The 17,520-nt window shown below is 36.7% G+C and overlaps 1 protein-coding gene across 1 annotated transcript in view; it reads right to left on the bottom strand.

Moving 5' to 3' along the window:
• EDIL3 (EGF like repeats and discoidin domains 3) overlaps positions 1–17,520 on the bottom strand; it is a 501,725-nt gene extending 484,205 nt beyond the window's left edge. Inside the window, exon 1 of the mRNA XM_049766060.1 lies at positions 16,966–17,520. Within this exon, the coding sequence (XP_049622017.1) occupies positions 16,966–17,035 (70 nt within the window). The 5' untranslated portion in view covers positions 17,036–17,520. The remainder of the gene's footprint in view (positions 1–16,965) is intronic.

A 17,520-nucleotide genomic window follows, 5' to 3' on the forward strand; every position in this document is an offset into this window, starting at 1 on the left:
GGCCCAAAAACAACAACAACAACAACAACAAAAGTTGAGAAAACAATCTATAAAGTTACACAGTACGGCTGGTGTGGTAGCGCTGGAGGTAAGGAGTCTGACTTGCAAGCACTAACCTAGGACAGACTGTGATTGGATCCTCCAGTGTCCCATATGGTCCCCAACTAAACCAGGAGCGATTTCTGAATGCATATCCAGGTGTAATCCCTGAATGTCAAATGGTTGTGGCCCAAACAAAACAAAAAATAAAACAAAACAAAATTATATGATATAATTATATTGTATGATTATATATAAAGATGATTATATAATATAATATATTATATCATTATGTCACAAATTTTATGTTTAATATATTATTTGAGATAGTTATTTAATGAAATATGTCTTGTGAATATACACATAAAAATGTCACCATTACAAGTTATGGCTTGGGTCATTGGTGGTGGGAATGTTGCACTGGTGAAGGGGGGTGTTCTTTACATGACTGAACCTAATCACAATCATATTTGTAATCAAGATATTTAAATAAAGATATAAAAATGTTATAAAATAAATTTAAAAAACTGAATCTCGAAAAAATTAATGATAAATTAACTGTCTTTAAAAATTGCCATTTATTTTTATAACAGGAGGGGAAAATAATGCATTTTACAATTTTTATTCTGCACAATCCTTGACAGTGGTTGTGATTCTTCTTCAATAGATATGGATTTTTCATAGTTTACAGACTGGTGTGGAAGTCTCAATTTCTGAGGTCATAAGTATACAGGCTCTTTTAGAGCCACTGACTGGAGCATTTAAAAAACAGTTGAAGTACAGTTGCCTAAAGGGAATAAACAGCAGAATAGCATGACATGAAGTCTGTCCCTACACAGAAACATGTAAACAGAGCTGTTTTAAAGTTTCTAGCTCCTGGGCAGACACAGCTCTTTGGAGCTGTCTTATATTCACTTACTAAGTATGTGGTTTCAGCAGGTGTGATGGAAAGAGAAACAAAGTTAGAATAAATTTACTGCTCATGGAATTTATAGGTGTTATCATTAGGATAGTGAGGTAATTAGATCAGTAGGCTATACTGAAGTTCCTCCAAGTGACAAAGACATCACCAAATAATTTGATTTGTATACATGCTTTTCATGTCAACCCTTGGTAATAAAATGACCATCTACAGCTTATTGTTTCTCCTCCATGTACATCTACTTTATTGCACTTGGATAATTTAAGGCAAAATCTGAATCTTGCTTTTAAAGTGTTTATAAATTAGACAGCTATGAAAACAAGCAGGCCATTTACTCAATCAGCTCTTAGAGTTTGCCATTATTAAAGTATTTATTGGTTTCTAAAAGTGTAGCACTTGTGCCATAAATCACACGTCCATGCATCAGTGCTTCATGTAGATCAGATTGAATGAGTTAATGGGTCTCTCAATGCAGTACAGTTCTTTAACCAGAGAAAGTTTAATATATCAGCAGAATGGTTTTTCATTCATGCTTTTCACTCATTTATGCATGCATAGCTTCAGCCAATAAAATTAACTGTGTACATATTATGTTTAAGATACCATATTGGGAGCAAAAGAATGTCTCTTTCTTTCCATATGAAATTTTACAATACATTGTAAATGAAAAATTTTAATTAAAAAGTAATCATATGGCAGTGGCAGAAAAAAAGTAATCATATAGCCATGATTTAAGTGCCATTTTTGCTTAATTGCCACTTATTTAATTTTTTATTAATTATCACTATCAATACCTAGGGTCATTCTTGAGCACAGAGTTGGGTAGAGTCCTCAAGTACCATACAGTATAGTCTAAAAACCAAAATAAAATAAAGTAAAAGAGAAAGGTAAAACAAAACAAAAATTTTAAAGTATGGCTCCAAGAAGATGAGTAAAGATCTAAACAAGGAATAAAAAACTATAAGAACTTGTGCATTACAGACTTATTTATCAGATATACACATGATATAAAAAATAATACGGTGGCTGGAGTGATATTACCTCAGGTAGGGTGCTTGCTTTGTATGAGGCAGACCCTAGTTCAATCCCTAGTATCCCATTTGTTCCCTGATCCTGCCAAGAATGGCTTTTGAGTGCAGAGCCAATAAAAACCCCTTACCACCACCGCATATACCCCCCAAATAATTTAAGTAATAACACTGTGTACAATATATACACAATGGAGTTCTATTCGTCAATAAATAACATCTAAATTATGCGATGTGTTACTAGATAGATGGAATAGGAAGAAATCATGCTGAGAAAGAAGTGAATCAAAAGGAGAGAAACAAATACAGAATGAGCTCTCTGATATGTGAGCATAGTAAGGGAACAAACAAAGGTCAAAGGCTACAAAACTGAGAACTGGTCTACAGAACTGAGCTTGCCATGGTAATGGAGAGTGTTTATTGGGGAGAGAAAGTTGTTGAGAGAGTCCCAGAAACAATAGTTGAGGAAGTAGACATTCTTGAGGAGAGTGTGATTGTGTTGAATATTGAATGAGTGAAATCCTATCATTACCAGTATTCTAAATCACACTAATTAAAATAAAATTTGAAAAAATAAGTACAATAGTAATTCAATATGCAGGAAATAAAGTTAGACGATTTTGAGCTACTATGGGCCAAATATACACCATTTAATAGTAACTATTATACTAAATACAGAATGCTGGATTAAAAGCAAAATTTTAATGAAGATAGATAAAACTAAAACTAGGGTAAAAGTGCTAATAAGCATTATTTTAAATAATATATAAAAAAACGGGAAAATTTCCGAGAGCCTTTTGACAAGCAAAGAGCCTTGTAAGAAGAAGGGAGCTTTGTGAAGTAAGTTTATATGTAAACATTTAGGATTTGAACAAATACAATGAGAGCATGGAATTTTGACTAAGTCTAACATTATCTGAAGCCCTACGTTAGGTACCAAAATGTCCTGAGTCGGAGAACACTTAAAATCTGGGTATCTCTCGAGCGGGGGCAGGGGGAGGAGGAGGAAGCCTGCAAGTAAAGACAAGGCAAACAAGCAAAGACACAGAGACAAAATGCAAATGGAAGAAGAGTCTTTTCTTTATTAGAAGAAGTTCATTCCTGCCTGCCCACAATGAGTCCCGTTATCAAGGCATTTCTGCCTGCTCATGTATCTATCTGAATGCCACTGCTTACATTGCCTATGCGCAGAATTCTGCCCTTAGAAGATAAGCCCACTTTTCAGAAATGTATATGAGCTGAACTTCTTCCAATAAAGAACGGACTCTTCTCCCATTTGCACTTGTCTCTGTGTCTTGTTTGTCTTGTCTTCACTCCCACGCTCCCCCAGAGAGATACCCACGTTGTAAGTGTTCTGCAGGTTGGGACAAAAAATAATAGTTCAAAAATTAATAACACATTTTCAAAATTCAAAATGAAGACTAATACGAAGCATTTAGGGAGGAAGGACATCTGTTAAGTCACTCACATACCTGTTGAATAGATACGTAGATAATCTTGACAGATTTTAAATAAAAGAACTAAAATTGCTTACATTTATAGATTAAAGGAAAAATGTGCAATGTTAGCATGTCAGAAACTGAAAAGAAATATTATGACTTACAAATATTTAAAATATATATTTGAAGATAAAGAATTGCTGTGGAAATAATATTATTTATCATCACACAATTATGAAAGGTTAAAAAAGAAAAATATTTTCTTTGTAATATTTTTCAGCATGAACCATTTGAACAAATGACTAGAAGTAGAGTAAATATTAAGGTCACCAATCAGACATATTAAACATTTCCAGTAGTCTAAATTGTGCAGAACTCAAAACACATAATTTATTCCAATTTAGTAGGACAGTGTAGTACAAAAAAAAATCCTAGACACTTCCTTTGGTCACAGTGTTCTTTACCTTTAAAAGGGATATTCCATAGAATCTGATTTTCTCTAAAATTATGCTGTAGTGACAGTTCTAAATTTGCATATAGTATGTACTACTTCTCAGTGTTGATCACTTCCTCTAGATTTATTCCTATCATTTGTCAAAGAAGATAATAATAACCTCCTAGGCTGCTGTGAGGCTTAAAGAATTGTTTATGAAAACATATTATATATTCTTAAAATCCTTGCTACTAAAACAATACTTCAATTATTATAATAAACCTCAGTATCAAAAGCTATAGGATAAAAACAAAGAGAATAATGACTAAGTCTTTGAAACAGACTTTTATATGTCTTCTTGCTCTACAGGAAAATGGTTCAGCTATGAACCAGTTTCATCATGAAACTTACAGGCATCTTAAAAATATATTTGACTCTCAGTTTTCTAGATCAGTAATGCTTACTATGACTTAATAAATATGCTCTTCCCATTCTCTCAAAAACAAAACTAAGAAGGGAAAAGGTGTTTACCCAGATTAAATTTTATCTAAGTGGCTCAAGAATTAGTATAGCTCATAGGACACTTGCTTTGTATGTTGCAGAACCTTGTTCAATCCCCAGCATCCTCCACCCCAGGTCTCTTGAATCTCACCAGCAGTAAGGAAAGAGCAAGGAATAAGCCTTGAGAATGATGTGCCCCCCCAAACCAAAAATAAACAATATATCTTATTTCAAACACCATTCAAACATACATTTTATTTCATAGTAGGTAGCTTCTACTATCCCGTCTCCTATTATAGATATTTTTTTATTTATTTTTATTTTTATTTTTATTTTTTTTTTGTTTTTGGGCCACACCCATTTGACGCTCAGGGGTTACTCCTGGCTATGGGCTCAGAAATGGCCCCTGGCTTGGGGGGACCATATGGGACGCCGGGGGATCGAACCGCGGTCCTTCCTTGGCTAGCCCTTGCAAGGCAGACACCTTACCTCCAGCACCACCTACCCGGCCCCTATTATAGATATTTTATTCTGTAAAGATTTCTATTTCTAGTCGACTGTCATTATTTTCCATATTTTTCCTAGTATAATTATTAGTTCTTTCCCACCGTGAATATAAATCCAACAACCTGGTCATTTAATCACTGATTCATTACTTCCAATGTTCTCATCTTCAGTGCTTAATGAACCAAAACTTTAAAATTTATAATTACTAATAATTATAATTACAGTACCATTACTGCAGTGCTGCCATAATCTTATTTTTCTGATTCTCACCCTTTCTTCTTGACCTCTTTAGGACTCAAACTAATCCTTTCAGGTCCCCCACAATAACCAGTGACTCTTATAACTTTTGACAGAACTCCAGTTTTCTTACTGACAGGGAAGGAATGAGGGCTTTCAAATGACTTTAAACTGGAAGTCAATTAAACAAAAATAATGAAAGCACTGGAATCGAGCAACCAACCAATCAATGGCTGAATGCTTTAAAATGATAACATAAATAAACAGGTAACGAAGACAGGATTGAAAAATAAAAACAAAAATAAGACTGAAGGTTAGAGGCATGACAAGAGTTAGGTTCAGTTGAATGAAAGAAAAGTTAAAATAATATTTTTTTTTGTTTGGGACCACATTCAGTTGTGTTCAGGGCTTACTCCTGGTTCTGCACTCAGGTATCACTATTGATATACTCCTAAACTTTATAGGTGGCAAAGATCTAACTTAGATCAGTGGCTTGAAAGGCAAGTACTTCCCTGTACATTCTCTGTCCCCCCCCCCCAAGAAAAGACATTTTGAGAGCTCAAGATGTGCCTCAGAGGTAGAGTATTTGCCTTGTACATGTGGAATCCTGGGTTCAATTCCAAGGGTAAAAAACATTCTGTAAATATGGAGGTGAAAAATGTAAAGAATTTCTACTGTACAAATGTGATGACAGCATTATAATGAATATCACTGTAAACTGTTCTTTAAAATAATGAAGATAGAAATTTTCTAGATTGGATTTCTAAGAACTTTAATACCAGATTATTAAAAAAGCACAAATTCATATGTTGATTTCTTATACAGGGCACACAAATTTGTTGCCAAAGAAAGGACAGAAAGGAGATCAAAGGGCAAGGGATGGAAAGGAGCAAACCAATGTACTCTGCAACCTGAACTATTTCATGAAGCTCTGATATTCGTGTCTTTAAAAGAACAACTGTTAAAGGAGAAGCATGATTCTGAACTACTGTGGAAACTCAGGATGTCATGACGGTTAATAATGAACTCCAAAGAGGGACAGAGGCATTGATGCAAGAAAGTATAAAGGTCGGACTCAGCAGCAATTTGAGATAGTTTTTAACAAAGAAAGCAGCACACGACTACTTCCTTCTGATCTTGGGAGTCAAGGAACTCAGAAAAGAGCACAACTATAATTACTTCCAGCAAAGCAGAACAGTAGAAAAGAGTAAAAAATAAGTTAGAATAAGAACCATGTGAAATTAAGTTCAAACTCTGTCATTGCTTGAAATATTTCTTGAAAGATTTGGAATGTGATTTGCTAAGTAACATTCAAAATATTCTCTCTGTATCTGTTCTTTTATGTAGGAAAAGGTTAAGAAAATTTAATGACTGTCATATTGTCATATTAGGGAGCAAGTGAAAAATGTGCATGTCTATTCCAACTATCAATTTATCTCAAAATTATTAATAATGATGATATAATATTAGATGTGTGGTTTTCATTATTTTCTAAGATATTTACACCAAATCCAAAGCTAGATGTAAAAAAAAACATATTTAAGTTAAAGAACTTTTCAAATAAAGCAGAAAAACAATCTCGAAGTTCAGATCATTTGAGCATATTCAGTTTTTGTTTGACTAAAATTTCTTAATGCAGTTATATAGAAATATAATTAAATGCAGATGGATGTAAGGCAAATTAAATAACCTCATTAAGCTAGCAGGAATTAAAAACCTTGTTAACCTTTAAAATTGCTTTGTCCTATATTAGGTATCCAGAAATCACAGAGAAGGCATGCCCATACACATCATATTAAATAGAAATGAAGCAACATAGAGAATTCTAGAAAATACTAGAAAATGGTGGGAAGAGAGCTCACAGTGCTGGAGTATAGGCCTCACATGCCAGAGCTCCTGATTTGATGTCAAGCACAACATGGTCCCTGAGTTCATCCAAGACCACACCATGAGCACTGAGTTGGGAGTAGAGCCTGTGCAAAAAATGTACTTTTACCCAAACACACAACAACAACAACAACAACAACAACAAATACACTGTAAAATCATGTCGGAATAAAAGTGAAAGGTGAAGATTTGAAAGAAAATTCACTTAGAATCACTTGCCAAGAACTCCTCTTTTCTCCAGTCTTCACTATACTTAGTATTATGAAAACATATGAACTCTGAGCAAAAAGAGAATGCTCCAAACGTTCTTTCTGAATATAAAAAAGATGATATTTTACTTATGAAATTTTAAAAGTGATGTCAAAACCGTATGATTTATCCTTTCCATTACATCTACAAAATGAAAAGTCAGACAGGCTGGGTTTAACAATAAAAAACACTTAAAAATTAGAAGCTAGAGCAATAGCACGCAGTCAATAAGGTGTCTGCTTGCCTAGCACATAGTTGATCTGAATTCAGTTCTTGAGTGTAGAGCCAATAGAAAGCTCTGAGCACCATATGATGTGATCTACACAAAAATAAGTATTTTCGTGTTTTTCAGAGTATGTGTTATTTACTAAAACATGGATTGGTTGAGTCAATAAGAAAAAAGACTATGCATTTAAACAATTTACTAAGTTTAAAAATTATGGGGTCTGTATAAACTTAGGAAATTATTTTACTTCTATGTATCCCAATTATCTCATTCATCTGTAAATAAAAGTAGAAACTGGCATGAGCGTTATAAGAATCAAAGAAGGTAATTAGAACAATGTAACACAAAGCATGCACTTTGAAATGGTAGACAGTAGCCAGAGTTCTAAAGAGGGATATTAAAAATGAGTATTTTTGCTAACTAAGCAAATAATATATTTTAACATGTAGACTCATCCCCTTCAAAAAATTATCTAGGCAGATGCTTAAAAATTTCTTGTTGCTAGTTCAAAACTCAAGTAAGCTAGCAATATACAAACCTTGAATCAATTAAAGTAAATTGTCTCAGAAGTAGCATTGCTTTTAATTGAAGATACAAAACAAACATGAGAAGCACTTTATAGTATGGTAGAATGATATTATATTTCTAACAATGAGCTTACAGGAGTATTGAAAAGTATTTTCAAGATAGGCTCATTCTACAACACAATACTAGGAAATAGGTATATAATAAATTGATAAAGTCTTTCAAGTTCCTGAAATTATACTTGACCTTTTAAGGTATGTATATTAAAATATAATAAATTGATAAAATCTTTCAAGTTCCTGAAAATATACTTGACCTTTTATGGTATGTATATTAAAATACATTGCGTGTATATATTAATGTTGTTCAAAATATGTGGATATAGGAGCAGATAGTGCAGAAGGTTAGTTCTTACCGTGCATACAGGGAACCAAATCCCTGCACCTGATATGATTTCCAAAGCCAGGAAAGGAGTGATCCCTGACTGGAGCAAGAAGTAAGTCCTGATTGCATTTGCGGTCCCCAAAATTCCCAAAATAAATGAATACAATAAAAAGTTGGGTACAGTGCAGGAAGATACCTCTAATTGCTAGAGCACATAGCTTTAAAAAGAGAATTTTAGAATCCAACTCTTGACACCACATCCCCTCCCCCAGTACTGCCAAGAGGTAGAACAGTGACACTTGTACTTGGGTACAGCCAAGGTGTCACCAGCAGTACTGTGACCTGAGCAGTACTCAGCTACCTGTAGAGAATTGAGTTATCTACCCTAGTGACCAAAATACCATGAGGCCACTGACTATTAGTTGGGAGGACACCAACATTTTAATTTATTTTTTTAAATGTGTGGGTAGGGTCAAAGTACTATTATAGTGAGTAGAGCACTTGTCTCACATGTGACTCACTAGGATCTGAGGCCCCCACTCTATGATGCTCTGAGTCAGCCATATGTACCCTCTGAATACAGAGTCAAGACCTGAGCACAGAACCTAAATACTGCCAGGCACCACCCTCAAATAATAAATAAAGAATAAAAATATGTGGGTACTTATTTTGTTTGTATTGGGAAGGCAGAATGGATTTGCAGACTACTTCAAGCTTTGTTCTCTTAAAATTCACTCTTGAAAGTGTTCAGGGACCAAATCCAGGCCTCTGCATGCTAAGCATGGGCTTAGCCATGTTAACAATGGTAGATTCATGGAAAATTCTAAAGAAATACAATGTTCAATGCATGAAAAACACTGCTCAACTCATTAAATACTTAATGGTTATTTCAAATTTTGCTATTATTGTTTAGTTGTATTTGCTTTACATAATATACTTCTAAAACCTGATTCTGTAGGAAACACAAAATAATCTAACAAAAATTTAACTTATAAATATTAAAGTTTCTTAAGTATAACATGCCTGTAGACTTTCCCAATAATTAACCTTTATGATATAAATGTGGAATTATATAAAAAATTTAGATAAATTTAGAGCTCAATTAGCACATAGAAAGTAAAAAACTGTGAATAAAGAAGAGCAACACAGATGTGAGTTCAGAGACTCCAGCCTCTAGATTGGCTGTATATTTCCATAGGGATTTGTCAACTTATTTCAAAATAAAATCTTCTCCAGGGTTCCACTTGACTGTTCAAGTGTTTCCTGCTCCAGAGTCATGAGCTTATTTTACTCTGTCTTCATAAAATCTCCAGTATCAATAAAATGTAAATGGTCAACCTGACCTCAGTTCAGGAGGATTATTTTGTCCTCCCAGAATAAATGACTTATCTAACTACAAGTACAAACCTTAAATAACACAGAATGGGCCCTAAACACAGTTAAAGATTACCTTTGAATCAAGCTCACTATCACCTAAAAATAGATTAAAACCTTAGCCAACCCATTTATGGAATAACACACAATATTAAATTATTTCACAAGAGACTGATCAGTTTGATAAAGACCTGATTTAAGAAACCATAAAACGTAAAGCTAAAATAGAGTCAATCTTCTTTTTTCCAAATAACAATCACATTCAGAAGTGCGTTAGTACTTAAAAAAAGCCTTCACTTAAATTCTTGTACTTACATCCTCCGCTTTACCACATATACAATAAATCTTCTGTTGAACAAATCCTACACAGCTACTACTTCTAAAATAAAATATAGCTTTAAAGAAAATAGCTGTGCATTTACTTCTAAAATATAATCAAAGAATTACAGAACATCTTAAGCATCTTATCCTCATTGTGTGTCCTACTTTTTTCCTATAAAACTAAGCCCTAATCTATAATGTCTTCATTTCTTAGAAGGAAAAAGTATAAATATATGTATATAAGTATACATTTATATAAAATTTTTATCTGAAATAACTGAAAAGTAAAGTTTTCAAATAATCAAACTCTACATCAGTATATTTTAAAGTCAAACATTTTAAACATTTTTCTTCAATAACACATATAATTAAGTACCTTTGTATAATCAAAGTTCTTGAACGTACTGCAGTGTGGTTTTACCTAAATGCAAACTCATTAATGGCAGCAATTATTTTCATATTTTGCTACACACTTATGACATTTAAGCTTATTTATTCTTCTGTCCAAGTGTCTGGTTTTTTACATGAGTATCACTGATTTAGCCTATGCCTTTACAGTTTTCCCCTGGCTTAATATCTTATTATTTTTTATTAATTTGATTAAGTCTGACTTACGCCATTAAGTGCCTTTGCTTTTCTTTATTCCTTTTGCAAAGAGTAAGATCTTACAAATCAAAAGAATTGGAAATATAATATATTGTTATTTTTTTTCCTTTGGCTAGTGGGACTCACCAGGCGAGTCTTGGTAAATCAGGTAGAATGTTCAATGCAAGCAATGGTGGTATTCTAAGCTAATGGTGGCATCCAGTCAGTGCTCAGAGAGCCTCTAGGAGAAATTCAGGAGTATTATTGGGCTTCCAAGTAAGTATGTTGCCATGCTCCAGGGATTGTATGGTTATGGGGTCAAAGTAGAGTTGAGCAAATGCAAATTCTATATTTTAACTCCTATACTCTCTCTGTACCAAAAAAACAAACAAAAATTTGATGCATTCATTGAGTTTCTCAGTGATATAGACTGACAAGGCAAAAGTTTTACAAAAGTCTGGATAGAAATTTTTCTCAACTCATAGTTTCATGCAGAACAATTCTTAAATCAAGGTATAAAACTCAAAGTTGCTCTACGATTAAAAAAAATGTCTTCCATTAATGCTTTAAAGCTCAGGGTTTGAAAGCTAAAACTTCATGTTATCACATACACAGAGGAAGTGAACTAAAAATTTCAGTGTCTTTGATATTTGGTCATTTTTAACAAATGAAATAAGTGACAGTGCTACTCTTACAACAGTGACTATCCATCAGGAATATGCCAAGGTGGAAGATAAATAAGAGGAAAATAGGGGAAGAAAATGAGAAGGTAAAAAAAAGAGAAAGAATTTCAATTTAGGACTACTTAAGACTACATGTTACTAAAGCAGACTGGAAGGATGTTGGAGACTATCTTAAAAATGGAGAGAATAGGGACTAGAGTGATAGCGCAGTGGTAGGGAGTTTGCCTTGCACATGGCTGACCCAGGACAGACCTCGGTTCGATCCCTGGTTACCCATATGGTCCCCCAAGCCAGGAGCGATTTCTGTGCACAAGTCAGGAGTAACCCCTGAATGTCACCGGTGTGCCCCCACCCCCAAAATGGAGAGAACATGTAAAGAGGATATAATGGTGAAACCATAGCACATTTTAAATAATGCATCAGCAGATACTAGAACTAACATAAAAGGAAAGATTATCAGTTATGCATCAATTAAAAACTAATGATGCCCAGTGACTAGCAGTGATTGGTATACAACAGGTACATTGTATAGGGTCAAACATAAAGATTAATAACTGGCTAAAATAGTAATGGCAAAACTTTGCCATGTCATTTAGTCTCGTTTAGCTAAAAGATGTGTATTATTAATACAACTTTGGCTACATTTTACACATTGACTGAAAAAGTTAATAAGCAGGTCTCTCTTATTACTAGTATTATCATTATTATGTATAAAACTATAGTCAGGTATAATAATACAATAGAATTTTTATTTATAAAACATCAAAATAATATAGTATATAAGCTTACAAAGAATGCTAAAAATTTAGTAGCAATTATTTTACTGCAAGAATATTATAGTCCTTATATTAGTTATTTCATTAAATGTATGTTGTTATGCATTATGTACATGCTATACATCAAATATATATATATGACATATATAATTATGGCTACATTATACATTAAATATGTGCATATACATATATCCTTTAAAAATGATATGGAGACTTGAGAAAAATAAGAATGCAATCAAGACTTGTTTGTGGCAGTTAGGTCAACTTTGTTTCCCAGGTAAAATCCTGCAGTATAAACATGAGTTCATTAAAACTAAGGTTCCTATTTCTCAGGAGAGCAATGAAAACTAATAACATAGTTTCAAACAGAATAGAAGTCAGAAGTTGCTTTATGTTCCTCTGCATATTATAATTTACTAATTTATTTCTTACTTTTTTCCATCTTTTCTTTAGAATATCGTCACTGATTATCCTGACACCTACTGGCTAAGGTAGAGTTGATTCCAGTTTAGTTCAACTCCCTCAAATCTAAGGCTTGTTATTGCCAACTGGTTATGCGTTTAGTTTGAGTTTTTACAGAACTTCAGTTTTAATGTATCACATCACAATTATGAGAAAAATGTTCAGTGCTTAGTCCACTTATGAATGGGGATCCAATACACTCTCGATATAATTAGCCTGTTTGCTTTGATTAACCAAAAAAATATACTACGATCTTTACAAGACTTTTTTTTTTATTTTTAAAGGTCTAAGTATCTTTGAGCAGATAAGAATTGAAACAGGAATGACTAAGATTTAGTTTTCTACTGCATCCCCCATATTATCAGTTTGCAAACAATTGAGGGAATAAGCTAATCTTACAAAGAATAAAGTGGTTAGTTATCATCAAACCCATAAGTATGTATTTGCAAAAATGACTATTTGTTTCTCAGTCCTTACTCATTCTGAGTTCCTGAAACCTAAACTAAATTCTGAACTGTTTACTATTGTTTTCTTTGTAGTTCTTGTTTGCCTACTATTTGTTTAGTTTAGTGCTTTTTGTTGATTTTTGACAAAGCCACAATGAACATACTACATTATCAATATGATTCAAAGTTATTGCACCTGCAAGTGTATTCAACAAACAATTACCAGAATTACTCTTCTAGGCTTTAGAAAAATATCAACAGGTTTTCAAATTATACAGAGTCACATTCCATCACAGAATAATTCTAAAAATAGATGAAATTACCTAATTAAAAATACCTAAATTTAAGTAAAATTTAGAATTTATACTAGTAATTTAGACTCTAAAAATGATAAAAAAAAAACAGATTAATAATATGTGTGGGTAACCAAGCTTGTTTTAGCCATGCATAAATCCTCTCTTTCAATTATTATAATTGTATGAATCGGAAAAGATCATATAAAAGCAAACTTTATTAAAACTGGTAGGAAATTTTGCTCAATCTACAATGTGTGTTTAATATAAGCATGTAACTAAATTTTGAATAAAACTCAAGTATTTATTTAGACAAGAGTGTACAAGTGAAATGTAATTGCCAAGTTTTAAAGATTTTTGTTAACTTAAGGATTTCAGTAAGAAAAATAGGCCATCCCAATTTTATTACTATAAAATATCTGAATATATGTCTCTCCATTGCATAAATTAATATGTATATATGCATTGCTATTCTAAGATAACTTTGAAAAAATAATAAAATAAATCTTACTAGACCAGTTAGGGAGAAAAATTTAACTTGCGGTACCTGGGCAATGTATTTGGCCTACATCTTGCATTCCTACTTCAGTGCAGGATACTTTATCTGCACATGATTATTATCTTAATTCACTATTTTCAAATCAGTTTTAAACATTTTACTTGAAACATAAAATTAGCACTTATTTTTAAAGTATCCCAAGCCTACCAAGACTCATTCCTGATTCAGTCTCTGGTCAGTTTTATCAAAATTAATTGATTTTCATATAATTAAGCAATAAGGACACAAAAATGCAATAATCTTGAAAATATAAAAAGTTGCTCATTTCAAAAAAATTAAAAAAATAAATAAAAGTTGTTTATTTCATCATCAAAATCTTAGCAGTATAATTTTATTAGTGAGTAGATTATTCTGGTAACAATTTATACTCACACAGAATTAAGTAAAATTGCCATTGATTTTTAAAAAGATATGTAAATGACAATGATTCATAGTATTTAGGACATGTCTAGACATTTTTAGACAGTGCCATTTGCTCAAATACTTGAGGCACAAACTGCAGGCACAGGGACAGATTGCATAAGATGTCACGTGTTTTGCTGCAACTGTATGCATATTATTGGATTTTTTTAGAGCAACCCATAACGATGAATAATTTAAGAGTTAATAAAATATTCAATCTGACTGATCCATTGGTTTAATTTTAAAATAAAAATGACTAATAAAAGGAATTGCCTGTTCTTATCAAATCCCAACCATCAATGTAAGTAAGCCGCAACCCACACAGGGAAACTCTAGTTTCAAAAATAAGGCATACAGTGAGATTGGGGCGGGGTGGAGTTGCATAGGAAATTTTCGGTGTCAACACTGGTTTCCATAAGTTTGCTCAAACTTTAATTGTTTGGAGCTGTCAAGCCAGCTGCACTCTGCCTTCAGCAGGGCTGAGGGAGAATAAATTAGAGAGGTGCACGTTTAACAAAAAAAAGTGCTCAAGGCAATCACAATCCGAGGAAGTCTGCTTCTTTCCCTCTCCACAGGCTGGCTAAGAAGGGAGAAATATGAAGAAGGGAGAAGTACTGAAGAATATGGAGCACACAGCTGCTTAGGCATTATCTAGGAGCCAAGAAAGAATCGCCTAAGCAACATCACCTCCTTGGTTTGCCTGGAGGAGCAATCCGTGCTTTCAGCATGGGTATCTTTAGGAGACCGCTCCAGGCTGCCTGCCAGGACCCACCAAGCAAGCCCCAGGGCTCTGATAACTAGGGAGTCTCTCTCAGTCTATCCCTCTAACTCCCCCGCCACCCTCCACTAGGCGTGGGGACAGATGGTGACGGTGGTGGTAAGGCTTAAGTGTGGGTGAGTGGGTGAGTGTCTGTGTTTTCGTGCTTGGCGTGGGAAGGGAGGAGGAAGGAGGAGGAGAAGGTTGTGCCTGCAGTTTTCCCTTCCACTTGTCTGCCGAGGGATCAAAGTGCCTAAGAAATCTAGATAGAAAAGAAGGGGGAGAAGGCAAAATTGCTCTATTGGAAGCAATGCCTTCTTCTGCACATCTTAGACTGCTCGACCGAGTACCAACCAACCCTTAACCTTCAGCAAAGTGGCTGGCTCTGCCCGATATCTGGAAGGGCACTTTGTAAAGACCCACAAGACACTCACTCACACGCGCTCCTTCCTACGCGATGGGGAAATAATCACGTATGTAGGCGGGGGAAGAAGCCAGGGAGGCCGAGGTGCGGCCATGGATCGCCGCCGGTCGTGCAGTGCAGCTAGGGCAACTCACATTCAGTCTCTTGGGCAAACAGTAGCCCAAGAGTCCAACGTTTCCCAGTAGAACCCATAAAGTGGTGAGTGCATGGTGTAAAATGTTCATGCAGTGTCTGGTTTCTAAAGGATTTGAATCAAGGCTTTTTTTTTTTTTTTAATCCAATCCTCTTTAGCAGTAAGACATTTAAAACCCCTGTAGTGCACTCAGCTCACCACTCGGAGCAGCCTGCGGAGGGGTTTTTATTACCAGCGGACCCTTTGGAAGGGGCCTCCAGCATCCCCCGCAATGCCAAAGGATCTCGGTTCCCTCTCCTGGGTCTCCCCCAAAGTCCCTGCTTTAACCCTCTGTTCTTTTCTGGCGCCAACTTCAGCCCAGACTTGTCAAGAGAGGAGGTCGGGATCCGGACTCTAATTTTCAGCCACCTTTTGGGCAAAGGACCCCGAAGTTCAACTAGCAACTCAGCAGAGGAACTAATACATATCTGATATTTTATTTTATATTTTAATACCTTCCGCTTAAAACAGGGGGTTTTATTTTAGACAAGTCAGGGAAAACACTTCCAGAAAAGATCTTACAACTTTTCCTCCTTGGGGCGGGGGCACGAGGGTAGCCTGGCCGGGCACGTTTCTTCTCTTACTAAGAGTCAACGCTGGCACCAGAAGAGTGCTGCTGAACAATGCTCGCCTCCTCTAGGATTAAGGGGGGGGGGGGGGGGAGGAACGGATTCCCGGGGTTCTCGGTTCCTGCTGCTGTTACTACGCTCCGGGAAAGGTGGAAGCAGGATAAAAAATCTGCCCAGGCAAGCCATTCTCCACGTCTCCCAAACTCATTGCTACCGGCTCGGATTTGCAAATCGCTCAGACTTAGCCAGGCGCCGGGTGACCGCCCCCCCCCCGGGTTCTCCAGTTTGCCATTTAGATTCGGGCAGCAGGGGCAAGGCAAGCTTTGACCCCCTATCCATCTATCCCTCACGGGTCTCCATCCTCTGGGAGCCGGCGTGGCTTTGCAACCCAGAAAAGCGAAGCAATACCGGCTCCCCACTAGTCAAGTGAGCCGCGAAATCTCAGGCTCCCTTCTTTCCTTGACGCACCTCGGAACCCCTCAATATACACTCGTCTCATTCAACACACACGCACACACACACACACACACACACACACACACACACACACACACACACACACACACACACACGCTGCTCACTTTAGGAGCACTTTTTCTGGCCGCGTCGCCTCCTCCAAGCCGCCCGCGGCGCTCGCTACCCCCTTGTGCGCTTTTGGGGAGGTTAGGTACCACCTCCAGCCCCCCTCGCTGCGGTGTTTCCCAGGGGACTCCCTCGCTCCTGTCCCGTCCCCAGGAGGTGCGGCAAGGGGTCCCATCGCCTCACCTTGGCAGAACTGGGGGATCCCGAGGCTGAGCCAGAGCAGGAGCCAAGCGGTCCCCGAGCAGCGCTTCATGATGGTTCGGGCTCCCGGAGGACGCGGGGACTTGGCCCGGGCTGCCCAAGGGGTCGCGGCGGAGGCGGAGGGCAGCGTCCTCGTTGGGGTGGTGGCACCGCAGGGTCTAGCGGCAGACCCCGCCCCTGGCAGGCAGGCAGGCAGGATTCGGGAAGATGTCTTCTTCCCCGCAGCGCTCGCTTCAAACAAATTCTTGGAGAGGGCGGGCGAGAAAGTGATGCCCAGCGCGAGGACGGACGGTGCCCGCAGGAGGTGGGCGCGCTCCGGGGTGTCGCCGGCGGCTCAGCCTCGCCTGGGTGGCGGGCGGGTCCCAGCCGGGGAAGCTCCGGATTCGGGGTGGCCCGCGGACGGACGGCGATCGCCGCTCCTCTCCTCGGGCTCCCCAAGCCGAGACTGCGGAGCTCCCGACTTGCAGAACAATGAAGCGTGAGCAGGCAGGCGGGGTGCGGGCGGCCCGGGAGCGCACTGTGTACAAACAAGAGGCG

Source organism: Suncus etruscus, chromosome 2 (genome assembly GCF_024139225.1).
Source record: "Suncus etruscus isolate mSunEtr1 chromosome 2, mSunEtr1.pri.cur, whole genome shotgun sequence".
NCBI lineage: Eukaryota > Metazoa > Chordata > Mammalia > Eulipotyphla > Soricidae > Suncus > Suncus etruscus.